The following is a 22,677-nucleotide window of genomic DNA, read 5'->3' on the forward strand; positions in this document are numbered from 1 at the left end:
ATTGGTATCAGTGGGAGGAATAGTGTCCCATCATTGGTATCAGTGGGAGGAATAGTGTCCCATCATTGGTATCAGTGGGAGGAATAGTGGCGGCTGGTGCTCAAAATTTTTGGGGGGGGCGCAAAAAGGAAAAATGTAATAGGTATTGCTTCGCGCCAAAAAATGCAGTAAAAAAATTGCGTGACTTTGAAGCTGTGCCCCCTTCAATGCAATGAACACTGTGCTGTGCCCCCTTCAATGCAATGAACACTGTGCTGTGCCCCCTTCAATGCAATGAACACTGTGCTGTGCCCCCTTCAATGCAATGAACACTGTGCTGTGCCCCCTTCAATGCAATGAACACTGTGCTGTGCCCTCACAATGCAGAGTTCAGCGTGCATGCCCCTTTCAATTCAGAGCGCCACAGCATTGTCCCCCAATGATTGCAGAGTGCCCACAGCATTGTCCCCCAATGATTGCAGAGTGCCCACAGCATTGTCCCCCAATGATTGCAGAGTGCCCACAGCATTGTCCCCCAATGATTGCAGAGTGCCCACAGCATTGTACCCCAATGATTGCAGAGTGCCCACAGCATTGTACCCCAATGATTGCAGAGTGCCGCGTGCGTGCTCCCTTCAATTTAATGCACTTACCTGGCGGCGGCGGGTTCTTCCCTCCTCGATCCAGTCCTTCCTCTCTGCGGCGGCGGGAAGGAGAGCGGCTTCTCCCTCGTCCTCCGAGCGGCGGTGACGGTGAGTGACTGACTCACGCACCGGCACCGCCCCCATTGTGACGGCAGGGATCGGATGTCCTGGATGATGATTGGTCCAGGCTGGAGACTGGACCAATCACAGCCAGGATATCCGAAAGTGGGGGTGTCCAATCGCAAGGACTTGCGATCGGGTTACGCCCCCAGAAGGCTGCCGATCGGCGCCTCTTCTGGGACGTAACCCCACCCCCCCCCCCCCCCCCCAGCCACCACTTCCATTGCAAAGGCCGGCGAACCCAATTTTTTTTTTTTTTTAGAAAACGTTATTTGTTCGCTGTCTTTTTTTTTTTTTTTTTTCTTTTTTTAGGGGTAGGGGGGCGGCAATGAGGAGGAATAGTGTCCCATCATTGGTGTCAGTGGAAGGAATAGTGCACCATCATTGGTGTCAGTGGGAGGAATAGTGCCCCATCATTGGTGTCATTGGGAGGAATAGTGCCCCATCATTGCTGTCAGTGGGAGGAATAGTGTCCCATCATTGGTGTCAGTGGGAGGAATAGTGCCCCATCATTGGTGTCAGTGGGAGGAATAGTGCCCCATGATTGGTGTCAGTTGGAGGAATAGTGCCCCATCATTGGTATCAGTTGGAGGAATAGTGCCCCATCATTGGTGTCATTGGGAGGAATAGTGTCCCATCATTGGTGTCAGTGGGAGGAATAGTGTCCCATCATTGGTGTCAGTGGGAGGAATAGTGTCCCATCATTGGTGTCAGTGGGAGGAATAGTGCCCCATAATTGGTGTCATTGGGAGGAATAGTGCCCCATCATTGGTGTCATTGGGAGGAATAGTGCCCCATCATTGGTGTCATTGGGAGGAATAGTACCCCGTCATTGGTGTCAGTGGGAGGAATAGTGCCCCATCATTGGTGTCAGTGGGAGGAATAGTGCCCCATCATTGGTGTCAGTGGGAGGAATAGTGCCCCATCATTGGTGTCAGTGGGAGGAATAGTGCACCATCATTGGTGTCAGTGGGAGGAATAGTGTCCCATCATTGGTATCAGTGGGAGGAATAGTGTCTGTGTCAGTGGGGGAATAGTGTCCCATCATTGGTATCAGTGGGAGGAATAGTGCCCCATCATTGGTGTCAGTGGGAGGAATAGTGCCCCATCATTGGTGTCAGTGGGAGGAATAGTGCCCCATCATTGGTGTCAGTGGGAGGAATAGTGCCCCATCATTGGTGTCAGTGGGAGGAATAGTGCACCATCATTGGTGTCAGTGGGAGGAATAGTGTCCCATCATTGGTATCAGTGGGAGGAATAGTGTCTGTGTCAGTGGGGGAATAGTGTCCCATCATTGGTATCAGTGGGAGGAATAGTGTCCCATCATTGGTGTCAGTGGGAGGAATAGTGTCCCATCATTGGTATCAGTGGGAGGAATAGTGTCCCATCATTGGTATCAGTGAGAGGAATAGTGTCCCATCATTGGTATCAGTAGGAGGAATAGTGTCCCATCATTGGTGTCAGTGGGAGGAATAGTGTCCCATCATTGGTATCAGTGAGAGGAATAGTGTCCCATCATTGGTATCAGTAGGAGGAATAGTGTCCCATCATTGGTGTCAGTGGAAGGAATAGTGCCCCATCATTGGTGTCAGTGGGAGGAATAGTGCCCCATCATTGGTGTCAGTGGGAGGAATAGTGCCCCATCATTGGTGTCATTGGGAGGAATAGTGCCCCATCATTGGTGTCATTGGGAGGAATAGTGCCCCATCATTGGTGTCATTGGGAGGAATGGTGTCCCATCATTGGTGTCAGTGGGAGGAATAGTGCCCCATAATTGGTGTCATTGGGAGGAATAGTGCCCCATCATTGGTGTCATTGGGAGGAATAGTGCCCCATCATTGGTGTCATTGGGAGGAATAGTGCACCGTCCATGTCAGTGGTGGGAATTTTGCCCCACTGTTGGTATCGGTGGATATAATAGTGCCCCAAGGGCCAGATACGGGCAAGCAAAGGGCCACAGTTTGGAGACCACTGGTCTATAGACTGGTTTATCTTCATAATCTTCATTATCTTCTGGTGATCTTCATTGTCATTGGCTGGTAGAATCTGGATATGGAGCTCCTGGCTGACACTAGAAGGAAGCAGTGTGTCTAATGGGTCTCACTGATGGTTCCTTCCCACTTTGTCCAGATTGAAGGAACAGTGCATGGAAACTCTGCTTCTGAAAATGCTAGTTCTCTGGCTGTCATTCTAATTCCTCAGCTTCAGTCCTTGAATTTCACTTGCTGACACATTTCAGGGGCTCAGCACTCCCACCTTCATCAGGCCCAAAAACTGGATGATGTAGGCACTTGGATTGGAAAGGCATTCAAATCCAAGTGTCTGCATCATCTGTTTTTAGCCCTGATGAAGGGGATGGTGCTGAGCCCCCGAAACACGTTGGCTGTTACAAAATAAAAATCTTGAAAAATGTCTGCACAAGCTGGTGTGGGGCTCTCCCATCCTTTCAAAACTTCGATAAACTCCACTGGGGGTCCAGCAAGACCCCACAGTTGCTGATGAGCAGCCTCTATGACCGCAAACCACCCATCGTGTTAAAAAGCATCCGCATAAGGTTCAGCGCTCCTACCTCACAAAGAATGAATTTCACTTGCTGCATGCTTGTACCAGGTTGATGATCCAAAATTGGACAAAGCCAAGCAAATGTCAGCTTACGCATTTCGCTAATGACAGGTACACTTTTAAAAGGAGTGGACATAAGAACAGATCAGTCCTCCAAATCAAATCCGTAGTCCTAGGGGTAAAACCATAAGCCATGAACACCCCCGTTATCTATGCGCTATTATCTGGGGGTCTCTCAGTGGCCCCTGGGCCGAATTAAGGGACCCGGTCATTGTCAATGCTGTGTGTAAATTTTGCCTGAGGTCGTCTGATCTGTATACTGTACACATCAGTCATACGATTCTCCCCGGAGATGAAGATTAAGAAAACCTCAAATTTCAGGGCTGAGGAGGTATTTTTAAATGATGGAAAATTCTCTGGAGGATATTCTGGTATCATTCCAATCCGTACAGCGCAGGATTCCCAGAGCCATGTCTGCTATTATTCCTCAGATATCCCACCAGTGGGTTTTAGTCTTTATAAGGAATTATCCAGAATGAGAGACCCCTGGAGAAGCTAAAGGACATATTTATCTCCATTGTGTTCTTTGATCTACCGAACAGAGAAAGGGTGTGGTCTGTGAGACAGTAAAACCATCTGTAGACCTGCCAGGGTGGGTGGAGGAGCGAGATTTGACTAGGACCTGCTTTGCTGCTTTTTAATGTGATGGTGCTGGCAATGGGGTACTAAGGCCATCTATAAGACCTGCAAGGGTGGGAAGAGGTTGGTGGAGGAGCAGGATCTGATTGGGAGCCAGGGGCGTAACTACAGGGGTTGCAGGGGTTGCAATCGCAACCGGGCCCCATTCTCAAGGGGGCCCATGTGGCTCCCCTGTACACCTGAATAGGAGGGGCGGCGGGGGCAGCATGTAGAGAAATCACTGTCCTCCTTTTTCCTTCTGTAGCTGCAGGAGGAAAATTGAGGAGATTGGTTCCTCTGTATGCTGCCCCCGCCACTCCTCCTATCCAGTATACTTGTGTTCTGCTGTCTCTGGGCCCCTGTGTGTTCCCCTGTTCCTCCCCCCTTCTGTGCTCCCCCCCCCCTTCAGAATTCTCCCTTCCCTCACCGTAATAAAGGGCCCCGCAACTAGAGTAAAGGGCGCCAGGGGTCCAGGGGGCCCTTCATGGTTTCTTGCACCGGGGCCCTGAAGGTTCTAGTTACGCCTCTGTTGGGAGCTAAAGGATTGGTGGGTGGGGTCTATGAACATCAATGCTCTGCTATGCCAAATGTTCATGTGATGGTGTTGGCAATGGGGGACTTAGGCCATCTTTAAGACCTGCAAAGGTGGGCAGAGGTTGGTGGAGGAGCAGGATCTAATTGGGATCTGGAGGATCAGTAAACAGGTGTAGGAACAGGATTTCTCCTCTTTGTCGCTCGGTCATGTGATCGCATTGGCAATGGGAGACCAAGGCTGTCAATAGACTTGCCAGTGTGGAAGAGGGCAATCGGACTGGGATCTGGAGAGGGGGGGGGGGCAGTGGGCCAGTCCATGAGGAATGCTGCATTGCATTGGGGAACTTTGATCGTCCATAGACCTGCGTGAGAGAGCAGATGTTGATGGAGAAGGGGGATCTGACTGGGATCTGGGGGGGGGGGGGAGGACAGTGGGCCGGTCCTTGAGGAACACTCTACGTAGCCATGGGGGACTAAAGTCGTCCATAAACCTGCTAAGGAGGGCAGAGGTTTATGGAGGACGGGGATCAATGGTCAGGTCTATGAACAGGAATGCTCTACTTTCGTCGGTTGGCCATGTGATGGTATTGGAAATGGGAAATGAAGGCTGTCCATAGACCTGCCAGTGTGGAGGAGGGTGATCTGACTGGGATCTGTAGGGGGGGGGGGGGCAGTGGGCCAGTCCATGAGGAATGCTGCATTGCATTGGGGAACTTTGATCGTCCATAGACCTGCGTGAGAGAGCAGATGTTGATGGAGAAGGGGGATCTGACTGGGATCTGGGGGGGGGGGGGGAGGACAGTGGGCCAGTCCTTGAGGAACACTCTACGTAGCCATGGGGGACTAAGGAGGGCAGAGGTTGATGGAGGACGGTGATCAATGGTCAGGCCTATGAACAGGAATGCTCTACTTTCGTCGGTTGGCCATGTGATGGTATTGGAAATGGGAAATGAAGGCTGTCCATAGACCTGCCAGTGTGGAGGAGGGTGATCTGACTGGGATCTGGAAGGGGTGGAACAGTGGGCTGGTCCATGATAAATACTCTGCATTGCCATGAAGGACTAAAGTTGTCTGTAGAACAGCAAGGGTGCTCCTTCACCAACAGAGGTAGGTAAAGGTGCAGGATCTGACTGGGATCTAGAAGATTGGGGGCAGATCTGTGGCCAGAAATGCTCTACTTTAATTGGTTGGTTGTGTGATGGTGATCGCAATGGGGGACTAAGGCTGTTCATAGACCTGCCAATGTGGAGGAGGGTTATCTTGATAGAGGGGGGGACAGTGGGCCGTTTCATGAGGAACACCCTGCATTGCAATGGAGAACTATGATCTTCCATAGACCTGCTAGAGCAAACAGAGGTGGGGGGAGAAGGGGATCTAACTGGGATCTGGAAGGGGGAAGAGTGGGCCAGCCCATGAGGAACAATCTGCATTGCAATAGGGGACTAAGATAGTCCATAGACCTGCCAGGGTTGGCCAGAGGTTGGAGGAGAAGAAGGATCTGACCGGGATCTGGGGGATCATTGAGAAGGTCTTTGAACAGGAATGCTATGATGGTGTAGATTATGGGGGAATTAAGGCCATCTGTAGGCCTACAAGGGTGAGGGGAGGAGGAAGATCAGATTGGGTTCAGGTCAAATTGGTAGGCAGGTCTTTGAACAGGAATACTCTGCTTTGCCGATTGTTCATGTTATGGTGTCGGAGAACTAGAGCCGGCAGTAGACCTACCAGGGCCATGAACAGGAACTCCTCACTCTGCTGATTGTTTAAGGAAAATTACGGAGGATTTCAGGCACTTTGTATCTTTTAAGGGACTAATCTTGATCTGGATGGACTCTGGTGGGGAGTGCTGGCAGAGTTGGGGCCTCTTCTGTATGTGGGGCTGCCTCTTTTATGGTGGCTTTAGATATAAGATGGACCTTCCCTTTTAAATAACAAACTCATGACTATGTGAGCGCTTTCTCTGGGGGCCATTCTCAGGGTGAAGGGGGGGGGGGACACCACAAAACATTGGACAATCCTCGTATCTTCCTCCTAAAGATAGGTGTCACCCGAAGCTGTTTCTAGAACATAGGAGAATATTCTTCTGATTGAGCTGTTGGTTGGATCAGGGACCCCCGATTTGAGACTGAACTGGCTGAGTTGGATTCTTCCAACAAGTAGCTTTTGTCTTGAGGGGCTGGAAATTTCTGCCAAGCCCCCCCCCCCATCCATTCACCAACCCAATTGTAGATCATGAATATTACGAAGGTGTCATTCTTGGCACTAGTGCCTGGCTGTCCTCTTTATCCTTTTGCTTCGATAGCCAGCTACACAAATTCTTAGGAATTTCCTCAGATTTTCCTGATCCATTCACTTGTTCCAGATCAGACTTGGCGAGTACTGAAGCCAGAAGATCAACATGACTCCCAAATAGAAACCTTTTCAGGACTGGGGGGGGGGGGGTCTTTTTGGCGCTGTCCTAATAACCAAATGATTTTAACTCCTGCTCAATTCCATACACTGCACTGATGATGGCCAACAAGCCTGGAACATCCTTGTCCAGTGAGGAATAAATGGGTGACATTGGACTGTATGAGGACCATCTGTGGGTTCGGAGGTTGCAAAGTATTTTGTCAATTTTATTTTGGTACTTGGGATGAATTTGTTGGATGTGTCTTCTGCCACTATTTGCTATAGACCAGCCATCCTGCATTGAGTGCTGCCCCCCCATGGGCATAAAGGGATGGTTTACTTTTCTCCACCCACTAATCCTTGCAGGAATTAACCCCTTGTTTCTGGGATTTGTGATGGGAGTAAGAATGTCTGATATTTCCTGTACTTCTGATTTAGCAAAGACATTTTTGGTTCCTTTGCTCCCCCTCACAAAAACCGATCTGGTCGCATTACAACGCAATACAACCTTTTATAACACCTCTTCTGGTTCCCCATAATAAAATAATGAAAATAATAATAAATATATAGCAATAAACAATAATACTAATTATAATGATAGTAATAAAATATTAAAAGTTGTATAGTAGTAATTTTTTTTTTTTTTACTATTATAATAGTTATTATAAATAAAATGGCAATTAAAAAAAAAAAAACATAAATATTATAATAGTAATTATAGTTATAGTAAAATAAAAAATATTATTACTATTATTGTTGTTCTTAATATAGGAATAATAGTACTAAAATTAATAAAGTAAATATAGTAGTAATTATAACAATAGTAATAAAATGATGTTGTTATTACTATATTATTTGCAACAATAACAACAGCATTTTATTACTATTGTTATAACTCTTACTATATTATTTACTTTTAACATTTTAGTACTATTATTATTATTATTATTATTATTATTATTATTACTATATTATTTATAAAAATAAATAATAGCACTAAAATATATATAAATAATATAGTAGTAATTATAACAATAGTAATAAAATATTTTATTATTGTAAATAATATAGTAATACATAATAGTACTAAAATATCAAAAGTAAATAATATAGTAGTAATTAGTAATAAAATATTTATTATTGTTGTAAAAAATCTAGTAATATTAAATAAAATATTAGTACTAAAATATTAAAAGTAAATAATTAGTAATTATAACATAAGTGATAAAATATTATTATTTTTGTTGTAAATAAAATAGTAAGTCCCCGTTCACACTGGGGTGACCTGTGAGGCGACCTGGTCGCCTCACAGGTCGCCTTCCATAGGGAAGCTGCGGACCCGTTCTAATAGGAGCGACACAAGTCGCTCCGACTTAGAAAAAGGGTCCGGAGCTTCTTTGGGGCGACCCGGAGCGACCGTCATAGACTTCAATGTTATGAAGTCCGTGCCGGCCGCTCCGAGGTCGCGGCGCGCTGCTCGCACCGCGACCTCGGAGGTCGCCCCTGGAAGTCGGATCGCCCCAGTGTGAACGGGGCCTTATAGTATTAAATAATAGTACTAAAATAATAAAAGTAAATAATATAGTAGTAATTACAACAATAGTAAAAAAATATTTATTATTATTATTTTTCTTATTATGATATTGTTGTAAATAATATATTAATAATATTAAATAATAGTACTAAAATAATAAAATTAAATACTATAGTAGTAAATAGCAATAAAATAATATGAATATAATAGTATATTATTGTTATTATTGCTGTAAATAATATAGTAATAAATAGTACTAAAATAATAAAACTAAATATTACAGTAGTAAATATAATAGCAATAAAATAATAATATTGTAATGTAGTAGTCATAATAAATATTAGTACTAAAATAAAAGTAAATACTACAGTAGTAATTATAATAATAAAATTAAATCATAAGAATAATGGTCTTTATTAATATAGTAGTAATGAAGTAAATATTATATTGGTAATTTAATAATGGTGATAATAATAATGGTGGTGGTGGATTGTTATCGCTGCGATTTCAAAGCTGCATTGGTGTGAGCCAGGGCTTAGAGGCAGAAAAAACCCATAGCCGGTGCGTCCAGCGGCAGCAGCGTTTGGCAGTAAAAAAACGCTTGACGCACCCAAACCTGCATTTCGCGCTTGAGCGTTCATTTCAGTAGCCACAATAAATGACTATTCTGGCCAATGAAATTAATAAACGCCCGAGCGCTTGACGCGCCAAAACGCATTCCACGCGTTTTTTTTCTTCTGCTGTTGCCAGAAGGAAAGGACATTTAGGAGCGTTTGCAAAACATCCAGTGTGTGTATGATGCCTTAAAAAATATTTCCAACGCAAGCAATGCGCGTTTCTGGGGATACGTGCATTCGCGGTGTGAATGGGGCCAAATGCGAATGTGTTGCGGTGCGCCACAACGCATGGCACAACGCATGGCAACGCAGGTTGTTGTTGTGCTGCATTAAAAACGTACATGCACGTCTTTTTGGTGCGATCTCTCATTCGCTCACGTATGTTTAAAAATGCACATAAGCGCACGTGCGTTGTTGCCTCATAAAGACGTAAACCTGGCCTAATGGGCCCTAAACTCGGCCGCAGCGTTCTGCGTAAATAGATGTCATTTTTTTTTTTTTGAAGTGACACAAGGGGGGTCATTCACATGGCTGTGCTGTGGGAAGTGTTGTGTCTGTGCGGTCCTGGGAGAGGCAGACAGAGGAGGGGGGAGAAGGGAGGGTGTGGGATGAGAACGAGGCCCGGATTCTGGAGCAGAGAGGGAAGCCGGGTGTGAATGAGGCAGCCCGGGGGGCTTCCCACTTCCTGCCGCTGAATCCTGAGGACGGGGGACGCCGGGGCGGTGAAGGGTTAAACGCAGGTATTGTGCATCTGAGCCGTCCACCAAAGCTGAATCGCTATTTATAGAGGCTTCTATGCGACTCGAACCTCTTTCCTCCCTGTCATTCCCCCCCCCCCCCTTGTGGTGCTGCGCCACCGTCTAGGTGTCCCCTTTACCAGCCTCCGCTCTCTCGTTTTATTTCTAAATCTGTCCGCAGAAGAGTCAGCGATTCTGCAACGCCGGTCTGAAGGTCGTGAGACATCGAAAACTGTTCAGCGCCTGGTGATTGGTTGGGGTGTTTTTTGGGGGGGGGGGTGTCACTTATTTACATGACTGCTGATTGAAGGTTTCTAACGAAGTTCCCGGAGCGGCGCTTGCGCGTCGCCTACAGACGCTGGTGGCGCAGTGCGCGGCACTACAGACGCGGTGGCGCAGCACGCGGCAGGTCCTGCTCATTTGCGCCCACAGCTGGCTTTAGAGGTTTTGCTACACGTGAGATTTAAGCTGGCCATACATTCTACAATCTCCTTTAGATTTAACGTCCGCTATGTAGGACCTGATTGGATACAATCTGAAAATTTGTTATTTCGTATTCTGTGGTTTTCAGGAAATCTGAAGGAAAATTGTACAATGTATGGCCAGCCTGGGATCGAACATTGAATGTTTTTGAATCAGTCGCTTGTCACCAAGGGGTTAAGCCTCTTGTTTTAGAAGTGGGTCACCATACACGGTACAATCTACCTTCGACCTTCCAGAACTGGTTACCATGACGACCTCCCTAATCTATCCAATCAGTTTGTATTCACTCAGACTGACTCTTGTGCTACATAGTTATTGGTAGGTCTATAAGGAGATTAGATCTATGATCAGATTGTAATGCATGCTCAGCCCCCCCCCCCCCCAAACAATCTGATCATACAATCTCCTTTAGATCTACCAATAACTATGTAGCGCAAGAGTCAGCCTGAATGTATACAAACTGATTGGATAGATTAGGGAGGGAGATTGATGGTTGATCGAACGGTCAGATTTTAACGCGCTACATAGTTATTGATACATCTATAAGGAGATTGTAATGTGTATGTTGGGGGGGGGGGGGGGGGCTGAGCATGCATTACAATCTCCTTATAGATCTATCGATAACTATGTTGCGCGTTACAATCTGACCGTACAATCATCCTTCGATCTCCCAGACCTGGTTACTATGACGACCTTCCTAATCTATCCAATCAGTTTGCATTCATTTAGGCTGACTCTTGCGCTACATAGTTATTGGTAGATCTAAAGGAGATTGTATGATCAGATTGTTTGGGGGGGGGGGCTGAGCATGCATTACAATCTAATCATACAATCTCCTTTATATCTACCAATAACTATGTAGCGAAAAGAGTCAGCCAAAATGAATACATACTGATTGGATAGATTAGGGAGGTCGTCATCGTAACCAGGTCTGGAAGATCGAAGGTTGATTGTACGGTCAGATTGTAACGCGCTACATAGTTATTGATACATCTATAAGGAGATTGTAATGTGTGTGTTGGGGGTGCTGAGCATGCATTACACACACATTACATTCAGGCTGACTCTTGCGCTACATAGTTATTGATAGGTCTATAAGGAGATTGTATGATCAGATTGCATGATTAGATTGTTGGGGGGGGGGGGCTGAGCATGCATTACAATCTAATCATACAATCTGATCATACAATCTCCTTTAGATGTATCAATAACTATATAGCGCAAGAGTCAGCCTGAATGAATACAAACTGATTGGATAGATTAGGGAGGTCGTCATAGTAACCAGTTCTGGAAGATCGAAGGATGATTGTATGATCAGATTGTAATGCAAGCTCAGCCCCCCCCCCCCCAACACACACATTACAATCTCCTTATAGATCTATCAATAAATATGTAGCACGTTACAATCTGACCGTACAATCAACCTCCGATCTCCCAGAACTGGTTACTATGACCACCTCCCTAATCTATCCAATCAGTTTGCATTCATTCGTTCAGGCTGACTCTTGCGCTTCATAGTTATGATAGATCTAAGGAAGATTGTATGATCAGATTGTATGATCAGATTGTAATGCATGCTCTGCTCCCCAACACACATATTACAATCTCCTTTATAGATCTGTCATTAACTAGCACAAGAGTCAGTCTGAGTGAATGCAAACTGATTGGATAGATTAGGTAGGTTATCATAGTAACCAGTTCTGGAAGATCGAAGGATAATTGTAATGTGTATGGTGACCCACTTATAAACACGAGACTTAACCCATTGGTGACAACCGACTGATTCAAAACATTCAATGTTCGATCCAAGGCTGGCCATACATTGTACAATTTTCCTTTTAGATTTCCTGAAAACCATGAAGCGACTGATTCAATGTTCAATCCATCGACTATGTTGCGCAATAGCCGGTCTGATTGGATACGAATTGAATGGGTTGTTTTAGGTTTGTCCTCCTATTACATAGTTTTAGAAATTGTACAGAGATTGTATAGTGCAGGGATATGCAAACAATGGCCCTCCAGCTGTTTCAAAACTACAAGTCCCATCATGCCTCTGACATTGGATGTCACGCATTTGGCTATCAGTCTTGCTATGCCTCATGGGACTTGTAGTTCTGCAACATCTGGGGGGCCACAGTTTGCATATCCTTGGTATAGTGTATGGCCAGTCTATGTCTATCTGTGAGGATTGAATGGTGAAGCTCTGATTGGGACTGTGATGGCAATGCACAGATCTGATAGGAGTTGGTTGGCGAAACCTTGGCTCCACTCCAGAGGTTTTGGAACTATATTTCCCATGATGCTCAGCTACACTGCAGAGTGCAAGAGGATCATGGGAAATGTAGTTCCAAAACATCTGGGGGTGCCAAGGTTTCGCCATCACTGGTTGATGGTTTATGGTTGTGCATTGCTGTAACATGCATTGCTATAATGCATGGGATCGGGCTTTGCGATGCGATTCATGTAAAACGGCCCCCGTGCACGCATACTGGCACAGCTAATCCACCCAAAATGCTGTTGCTGCAGGGGCATTTTCTTTTTTTTTGTGCATTAAGTGCATTTCCAGTCCAGGCAAAATGAATGGACTACTTTAATGCAGCATGGCTGAGGTAGTTCTACTGCTGGCTGAGAGGAACCCCCGGGGTGTCCACACTGGCAGCTGAGAGGAACCCCCGGGTGTCCACACTGGCTGCTGAGGGGAACCCCGGGGTTTCCACACTGGCTGCTGAGGGGAACCCCAGGGTGTCCACACTGGCTGCTGAGGGGAACCTCCAGGGTGTCCACACTGGCAGCTGAGAGGAACCCCTGGGGTGTCCACACTGGCAGCTGAGAGGAACCCCCAGGGGGTCCACACTGGCTGCTGAGAGGAACCTCCAGGGTGTCCACACTGGCCGCTGAGAGGAACCCCTGGGGTGTCCACACTGGCTGCTGAGGGGAACCTCCAGGGTGTCCACACTGGCCGCTGAGAGGAACCCCTGGGGTGTCCACACTGGCAGCTGAGAGGAACCCCTGGGGTGTCCACACTGGCTGCTGAGAGGAACCCCCGGGGGGTCCACCCTGGCAGCTGAGAGGAACCCCCGGGGGGGTCCACCCTGGCAGCTGAGAGGAACCCCCGGGGTGTCCACCCTGGCAGCTGAGAGGAACCCCCGGAGTGTCCACCCTGGCAGCTGAGAGGAACCCCCGGGGTGTCCACCCTGGCAGCTGAGAGGAACCCCCGGGGTGTCCACCCTGGCAGCTGAGAGGAACCCCGGGGTACCCATGCTACTGGTTAAGAGGAACCCCTGAGTGCTCATACTTGCAGGACAAAGGAACCCAAGAGTGCCAGTACTGCCATCTGAGGGGAACCCCCTTGGTGCCCATACTGCCAGTTGAGGGGATCCCACTGGATGTCTGTACTGCCAGCTCAAAGGGACTCCATTGTGCACATAGTGCCAGCTAAGAGAAACCCCTGGGTTGCCAATGCTGCCAGCTGAGGGGAACCCCCAGTGTGCCAGTTATTGCCAGCTGAAGGGATCCCCTTGGATGCCCATACTGCCAGCTCAAAGGGACTCCATGGTGCCCATACTGCCAGCTGAGAGGAACCCTGGTGATGCCAATACTGCTGGCTAAGAAGAACCCCTAGATTTCCAATACTGTCAGTTGAGAGCAACCCTGGGGGTGCCAATACCGCTAGCGAAGAGAAACCCTGGGGGTGCCAATACTACCAACTGAGAGGAACCCTGGGGGTACCAATACTGCTGGCTAAGAAGAACCCCTAGATTTACAATGCTGCCAGCTGAGAGGAACCCTGGGGGTGCTCCTACAATGGATATACTGGTGGTACTCCTGATTAAAGTAGACCAGTACTGTAGGCTGCAACGGCTGATCTCCTCCTGGAAATACCAACCTCTGGCTGTTTGTGGCCTTTGTACTTTCCAGGTCACTGATTATACAAGAAACCTTTAAATTCAGAACTCCGGATATACATGAATCAGGAAGCATTAAATCCTCAGGATCACCACAACAGCCAGGCAGCAGGTAGGTGAGCAATGACTCTTCTCCATAGACCTCAGACAGCCCTCAGGTATTTGTATCTTTCGGCTTCTCTGCCAGGCATGAATGGCCACATTGTATGTGTTTACTGTATCTCGGGGTGTTGACTTCTCAGAAGGAGAACAATAGGAATCAGTCAAGATTTTCCTGCCTGTCCGCCTCTTCTTCCTTCCTCACAGCCTGCCAGTATCTGTTGGTGCCCCAGAGCCATGAGATCTTCTTCCTGAATGCAGCCGGATGGAGAACCTATCACCTCCGCTGCCCACACACCCACCTATTGGTAGGCGATTCCAGCCAGCTGACTGGTAATACAATCCAAAGTGATGTCACCGATGTATAATTCTGATCATTACTGAAACATCTGTTGGGCTCTCTTGGGTCTGTTGGGTAGTATTTGCACCCCAGGGGTTTCTCTCAGCTAGTAGTATTGGCACTCCCAGGGTTTCTCTTAGCTAGCGGTATTGCCACCCCCAGGGTTCCACTCAACTGACAGTATTGGAAATCTAGGGGTTCTTCTTAGCCAGCAGTATTGGCACCACCAGGGTTCCTCTCAGCTGGAAGAATGGGCACCACAGAGTCCCTTTGAGCTGGCAGTATGGGCATCCAAGGGGATCCCCTCAGCTGGCAGTATTGGCACCCCAGGGGTTCCTCTCAGCTGGCAGTAAGGGCACCATAGAGTCCCCTATGAGCTGGCAGTATGGGCATCCAAGGGGATCGCCTCAGCTGGCAGTATTGGCACACTGGGGGTTCCCCTTAGCTGGCAGTGTTGGCACCCCGAGGGTTCCTCTCAGCTGGCGGTATGGGCACCATAGAGTCCCTTTGAGCTGGCAGTATGGGCATCCAAGGAGATCCCCTCAGCTGGCAGTATTGGCACACTGGGGGTTCCCCTTAGCTGGCAGTATTGGTACCCCAGGGGTTCTTCTCAGCTGGCAGTATGGGCACCATAGAGTCCCTTTGAGCTGGCAGTATGGGCATCCAAGGGGATCCCCTCAGCTGGCAGTATTGGCATCCTATGGGTTCCCCTCAGCTGGCAGTATTGGCACCACAGGGGTTCCTCTTAGCTGGCAGTATGGGCACCATAGAGTCCCTTTGAGCTGGAAGTATAGGCATTCAAGGGGATCCCCTCAGCTGGCAGTATTGGCACCACAGAGGTTCCTATTAGCTGGCAGTATGGGCACCGTAAAGTCCATGAGCTGGCAGTACAGACATCCAGTGTGATCCCCTCAGCTGGCAGTAGTGGTACCACAGGGGTTCCTCTTCGCTGGCAGGTTGGGCATCACAGAGTGCACCACCTCAAATTTGAATAGATTGGAAAAGAACAGAATAGAAAATAAGAGAATAAAAAAAAAAAAAAAACAATATAATTGAATAAAATAGAATATAACCGTCTTCCGAAATTCGGATTTTGAAAAGAATAAATTTGAATTCGAATACCAATTAGAATTTTCCGAATTTGGTCAAATTGAATTTAATTCGACCGAATTAGAAAAATTTGACTTGACATTTGAAAAAAATAAAAAAACGAATTTATGGAATTTGTTTTAACTAAACAAACAATGATCAAATAAATTTTTCTTCTGCACATGTCTTGTTCCGGCAGTCAGGGGGGCCCTTTGTAGCTTCTTGCTCCGTGGCCCTGAAGGTTCTAGTCACGTCCCTGCTGCATGGCAATGTACAGAAGCGCAACGCACCCAACATAAATGAAGTGTCACTTTGCATAAAGTTTACAAAGAAAAAAAAATAAAAAATAGGGGGGGGGGGGGACTGTTGATGCAGTTTGGGGTGTGGGCAGTGTGAACCCTTCAATGTGCTCTGCTGCGTGTTCAATGTGATGTGTGGCTGCAGGTGGCAAGCACTTCGATCGTTACTTGGATATAGCGCCACCTGCAGGAGTAGGATGCTAGGTACACAAAAAAACAAAGACAGTCCTGTGGGTGGCCCCTGCTGGTGGCCAACCTTCCCACCCCCAACACACACTGTAGAGCAGTCTACAGCAATGCAATCAAAAACTAGACCTTGACACACACTGGCAGCAGCAAAGCAGAGTACTGATGTTATGTCCTCAGTGAACGCAGAGATGAGGAATGTAAGGTGAGTACTAAAATTTTTATTTTTTTTCTCTTTAAGATGTGTTGCGGCGTTCTCCTGCTTTTTAATGCAACCTGTTCCATTTTCCCTGAGTGCCTGGAATATTGGAAACATATTTGGGGTCATTGCGTCCCAACTCGACCCAACGCTCATGTTGTGAATGGGTACTTGTAATGGTGTCCATTAATGGTCTCCGCTGGTTATCTGCAGGCAAATGACTGGATTACAAGGAGGTATTGTGTGGTGTCTCTGCGTGCTTCCCCTAAACTCTGCAGGAAATTTCAGCACAATACTCCCATCTCTAAACTTCCTTTATAGAGCTCACCGTCCCCGCTCCACCGCTGTATAGGACGGGCTGTGTGCGCCCCGTAGAGGAGCAGTGCGGCGGGTGAGCGATGTGTGCGGAGAGGAAGGGGGGCTTTGAGGGACCAGAAATTGGGGTCAGTGCTCAGGAAATTACATTATGGAGTCCCCCATTCTGTCACCGATTCACATTGGCGCGATATGCGGGAACCCTGCGAATCCACTGCGTGTTCCCGCATCGCACCCGACTCACAGACAGTTCACACTGCCATATGCAAATCGCTGGGAGTGTCAAGGCATAGTTAACGACACCCCCAGATCAGTTCGCATATCGCAGTGTGAACGGACAGGAATCGGATCGCATAGGTATTATCACCCATGCGATCCGAATCTGGTGCGGACCAAAAAAAGGGTCCTGCGCGAGTTTGTCCGAATGCAATGCAAATTCAGCCGTACAATCTGTATCGCATAGACATTGCAAGTGATTTGCAGAGCAGTGCGGAGCGAATCGCATGCCATGTCAGACATCGCATATATGTGAACCGACACTTAAAGTGGATACAATGTTTCAAAGATACTTTGTTCCCGCAGGTCTCCATCCATTGTCAGTAATGGGGAACCCAGAGGTCGGGGGAAGGTGGAGAGCCACAGCAAAAGCATCAGGAAGAGTCTGAGCAAGAAACGTGAGTTTTATTATTTCTGATGGGATAATGCCAACATATACCGCAGTGCTGTACAGAGATCACTGAACCAATCACATCAGTCTCTGTACCAGAGGAGCTTACACTCTAATGTCCCCTCCCTCAAAGTCACATCAGTCTCTGTACCAGAGGAGCTTACACTCTAATGTCCCCTCCCCCCACAGTCACACACTATTATTATTATACATTTATATAGCTCTGACATATACCGCAGTGCTGTACAGAGATCACTGAGCCAGTCACATCAGACTCTGTACCAGAGGAGCTTACACTCTAATGTCCCCTCCCCCACAGTCACATCAGTCTCTGTACCAGAGGAGCTTACACTCTAATGTCCCCTCCCCCAAAGTCACATCAGTCTCTGTACCAGAGGAGCTTACACTCTAATGTCCCCTCCCCCCACAGTCACATCAGTCTCTGTACCAGAGGAGCTTACACTCTAATGTTCCCTCCCCCACAGTCACATCAGTCTCTGTACCACAGGAGCTTACACTCTAATGTCCCCTCCCCCCACAGTCACACACTATTATTATTATACATTTATATAGCTCTGACATATACCGCAGTGCTGTACAGAGATCACTGAGCCAATCACATCAGTCTCTGTACCAGAGGAGCTTACACTCTAATGTCCCCTCCCCCCACAGTCACATCAGTCTCTGTACCAGAGGAGCTTACACTCTAATGTCCCCTCCCCCCACAGTCACATCAGTCTCTGTAGCAGAGGAGCTTACACTCTAATGTCCCCTCCCCCCACAGTCACATCAGTTTCTGTACCAGAGGAGCTTACACTCTAATGTCTCCCCCAGAGGAGCTTACACTCTAATGTCCCCTCCCCCACAGTCACATCAGTCTCTGTACCAGAGGAGCTTTCACTCTAATGTCCCCTCCCCCACAGTTATAATATTATTATTTATATATATATATATATATATATATATATATATATATATATATATATATATATATATATATATATATATAGTGTGTGTGTATATATATATATATATATATATATATATATATATATATATATATATATATATATATATATATATATTTATAATTATACTGTACAGAGAACATGGAGCCAGTCACATCAGTCTTTGTGCCAGAGGAGCTTACACTCTAAATGCCCCCCCCCCCCCCTGTCACATACTAACATATATTATATATTTTTTTATATATTTTTTTTATTTTTTTAGTTATTTAACAAGTGTGTGTGTGTGTGTGTGTGTGTGTGTGTGTGTATATATTATAGTGTACAGAGAACACTGAGCCAGTCACATCAGTCTCTGTACCAGAGGAGCTTACACTCTAATGTCCCCTCCCCCACAGTCACATCAGTCTCTGTACCAGAGGAGCTTACACTCTAATGTCCCCTCCCCCACAGTCACACACTATTATTATTATACATTTATATAGCTCTGACATATACCGCAGTGCTGTACAGAGAACACTGAGCCAGTCACACCAGTCTCTGTACCAGAGGAGCTTACACTCTAATGTCCTCCCAGACTTTTTTTTTTTTCCCCCTTCTAACTCCAACACGGATTATGTGGTTACAACAAGGGAAGATTCCGCTTCTCATCACCATTTTAGCCCGATGTCCTCACTTGCACTGCTCAGTATCTACAGAACACAAGCAGGGAAGAACCTGCAATAACTGACAGCTAGACACGTGCAGCTTACATGGGCAGATCATTCATTACATAAATATGTCGGGGTGCGATCGGCCCTTTATCATCATCCTTTTTTATTTACACTCCAGTTAAATGGGGGTGTGTCATCGGGGTAATAATTCCTAAGGTATGCTAATGTATGCTGACAGATGCCAGGTGAAGTCGCTTTGTTTGTATTTCAGGTTTATCGAGTTCTCACAGCCTCGGAGACGGAGTGATTTACGACGACGTTCCTGGTGACCACGAAAGCCAGGATGGTAAGTGTGGCTGGCTTTTTAGAGCTTTCATGAGGACCAATGTGATTCCGGTGGGGGGAGAGGGGTGAAGCCAATAAGCTCTTCCCCTTTTTTGTATTTTATAATAATGTTTTATTGGTAAATGCAAATTCCAGGAGAGGGAAAGAAAACAAAGTGTGTGTGTGTATGTATATATATATATGTATATATATATATATATATATATATATATATATTTCTCAAATAATATTTCTCAAATAATATTTATTCTATCTAAAGAAAAATATAAATAAATAATATTTATACTGTATATAAAATATAAATCAATATACTGAATGAAAAAATATAAATCCAAAAATATAAATATTTATACTATCTAAAAAAAAAAAATCAATATTTATACTGTATATAAAAATCAATATTTATACTGTATAAAAATAAATCAATAATTGTACTGTATAAAAAATATAAAACAATATTTATACTGTGTAAAAAATCGATAATTATACTGTATAAAAATAAATCCATAATTATACTGTATAAAAATAAATCCATAATTATACTGTATAAAAAAATATAAATCAATATTTATACTGTATAAAAATAAATCAATAATTATACTGTATAAAAATCAATAATTATACTGTATAAAAAAATATAAATCAATAATATTTATACTGTATAAAAATCAATTATACTGTATAAAAAATATCAATATTTATACTGTGTAAAAAATAAATAGATAATTATACTGTATAAAAAATCAATATTTATACTGTATAAAAATCAATTATACTGTATAAAAATCAATAATTATACTGTATAAAAAAATATAAATCCAATATTTATACTGTATAAAAATCAATAATTATACTGTATAAAAATAAATCCATAATTATACTGTATAAAAAATATATAAATCAATATTTATACTGTATAAAAATAAATCAATAATTATACTGTATAAAAATCAATAATTATACTGTATAAAAATCAATAATTATACTGTATAAAAATCAATTATACTGTATAAAAAAATATAAATCAATAATATTTATACTGTATAAAAAATATCAATATTTATACTGTGTAAAAAATCAATAATTATACTGTATAAAAAATCAATATTTATACTGTATAAAAATCAATAATTATACTGTATAAAAATCAATAATTATACTGTATAAAAAATATCAATATTTATACTGTGTGAAAAATAAATCGATAATTATACTGTATAAAAAATATAAATCAATAATATTTATACTGTATAAAAAATCAATTATACTGTATAAAAATCATAAATCAATAATATTTATACTGTATAAAAATCAATATTTATACTGTATAAAAAAAAATATATTTTTTTTAAATTTACTTTTGAATGAAGAAGAGAGAGGGTCAGATCCTCTGTCAGTTATATGTTGTTATTCCCATTGGGGAGAGTCCTCTTCTTGTGACCATTGTCCAAGTGATGAGAGAGCCAAAATGTTAGAGTTGTCACCAGAACAGGAAGTGAGGGCACATCTTTCAATGGGGACACCTGTCCTGGTGACAACTGTTTCAGAGGGAGATTTCTTTACTTCCTGTTTGTCTAGGGTAGGAAGTAAAGCGGAATCTTCCAAATAGGTTACAGATTAATAATAATAATAATAATAATAATAAAAAAAGAGGGATTCTTATTCCCTTCACAAGACCAGAATCCTCCCTCTGGCCCCCCCCTTCAGTCTTGCACAGGTGTAGCGGCTCCTCTCCTGCACTGAAACGGCTTCCTCTGATTTCACCGCACACTGCGAGCTTCTCACACTGTGCATTAGAAGCCACAGAAAGTCAGAGCCCCGCCTCATTTCCTGACTGGAGGACGACCAGCATCATTTTTCTAGCACTTTCCTCCCCAGCCTGACTGCCCCTGGCCCCATCCCTTTCATTAATTGTTTTTCAGTTCTTTCAATCATAGAAGCTCAGCATCACATGTAGGCGTTACCTATGCAAATACACCCTAGGAACAGCCACTCTTCTAGAATGACCCGCCCATTAAGACATTTTAATATTTACATAACTCCTCCCAAGAGCCCGCCCACTTCTTGCATCAGGAGTGAGGGCTCTGGAGGGGAGTACTGAGGAAGGGTGCGGCGATGTTTGCAGGAAGTTATGTACAGCCTCCTGCCGGCCCCTCCCACCGGCCATGATCTGCCTGCATTGCATAGAGGAGCACAGAGACCCAGTGATGATATCACCGGTTCTAAAATAAGGTGTGTCATAAAAAACGGTTTTATTTAAAATTCTTAATAGCATGTTGGTTGGGGGAGGAGGTGGGGAGGACCAAATATAAGCAGCTTTTGATTGACTCACAAAATTCTATAGAGGGGCTCATCTCTCTAACTCCTCCCCCTGCAGGGCTGGGACACCACCTGATCTACGAGAACGTAGGCTGCGCGGGCGACTTCGAGGACACGGGCTGGAGCTCCAGCGAGTTTGAGAGTTACAGCGAAGACTCGGAGGCCGGGGAGGGGGAGGCCAAACCCAAGCCGGCCAAACCCTTCGTAGGTTCGTTCCAGCCAAAGGTAAGGACGCAATGTGCTGCCTACGGATTGGGCTTGTTCTGGAAATCCAGTGCTATGGGCTGCGATCAGCCAATCGAAGAAAGCGGATTTCTGATGCTATAGGTCTCTGCGATCGTTGTCACTGAGACAGGAAGTGTTAGAAAATCCTGAATGTTACTGTTGTAACCAGAACAGGAAGTAAAGGGAAATCCTCCATTGGGGACATCTGTTTTGTGACAAAGAGGGGATTTCCACTTTCCCTTTTCTCTCACTTCCTTTTGTGTCTCCAAAAAAAGGAAGTTGCAGAAAAAAATAAACAGGGGCTCTAAACATTCCATATATATATATATATTATTTTATTTTATTTTTTTATTAGAAAAAAGTTTGGATTTAGTTACAATTGAAATCCATAGAATTAAAAAAGAGGTTTGATACATCATTCTGCTCTTTGCTGTTCCATATTTTAATTGCGGTATTTTATCATATGCACAATTGATGATTCTGCCTCTGGAGGGGGGGGGGGCTCTCTGTGTATTGGAGGGGGGAGGCTCTCTGTGTATTGGAGGGGGGGCTCTCTGTGTATTGGGGAGGGGGGGGGGCTCTATGTGTATTGGGGGGGGGCTCTCTGTGTATTGGAGGGGGGGGCTCTCTGTGTATTGGAGGGGGGGGGGCTCTCTGTGTATTGGAGGGGGGGCTCTCTGTGTATTGGGGAGGGGGGGGGGCTCTATGTGTATTGGGGGGGGGCTCTCTGTGTATTGGAGGGGGGGGCTCTCTGTGTATTGGAGGGGGGAGGCTCTCTGTGTATTGGAGGGG

At 45.1% G+C, this 22,677-nt stretch overlaps 1 protein-coding gene across 1 annotated transcript in view; it reads left to right on the top strand.

Annotated features, from left to right (window-relative positions):
- The window catches only part of ARHGEF10L (Rho guanine nucleotide exchange factor 10 like), a 146,912-nt gene that overhangs the window by 46,972 nt on the left and 77,263 nt on the right, over positions 1–22,677 (top strand). Inside the window, exons 5-7 of the mRNA XM_082273488.1 lie at positions 17,294–17,385; positions 19,268–19,342; positions 21,719–21,885. Coding sequence (XP_082129614.1) covers positions 17,294–17,385; positions 19,268–19,342; positions 21,719–21,885 — 334 coding nt within the window. The remainder of the gene's footprint in view (positions 1–17,293; positions 17,386–19,267; positions 19,343–21,718; positions 21,886–22,677) is intronic.

This window comes from Pelophylax lessonae, assembly GCF_965119305.1.
Source record: "Pelophylax lessonae genome assembly, chromosome: 12".
In the NCBI taxonomy this organism is placed as follows: Eukaryota; Metazoa; Chordata; class Amphibia; order Anura; family Ranidae; genus Pelophylax; species Pelophylax lessonae.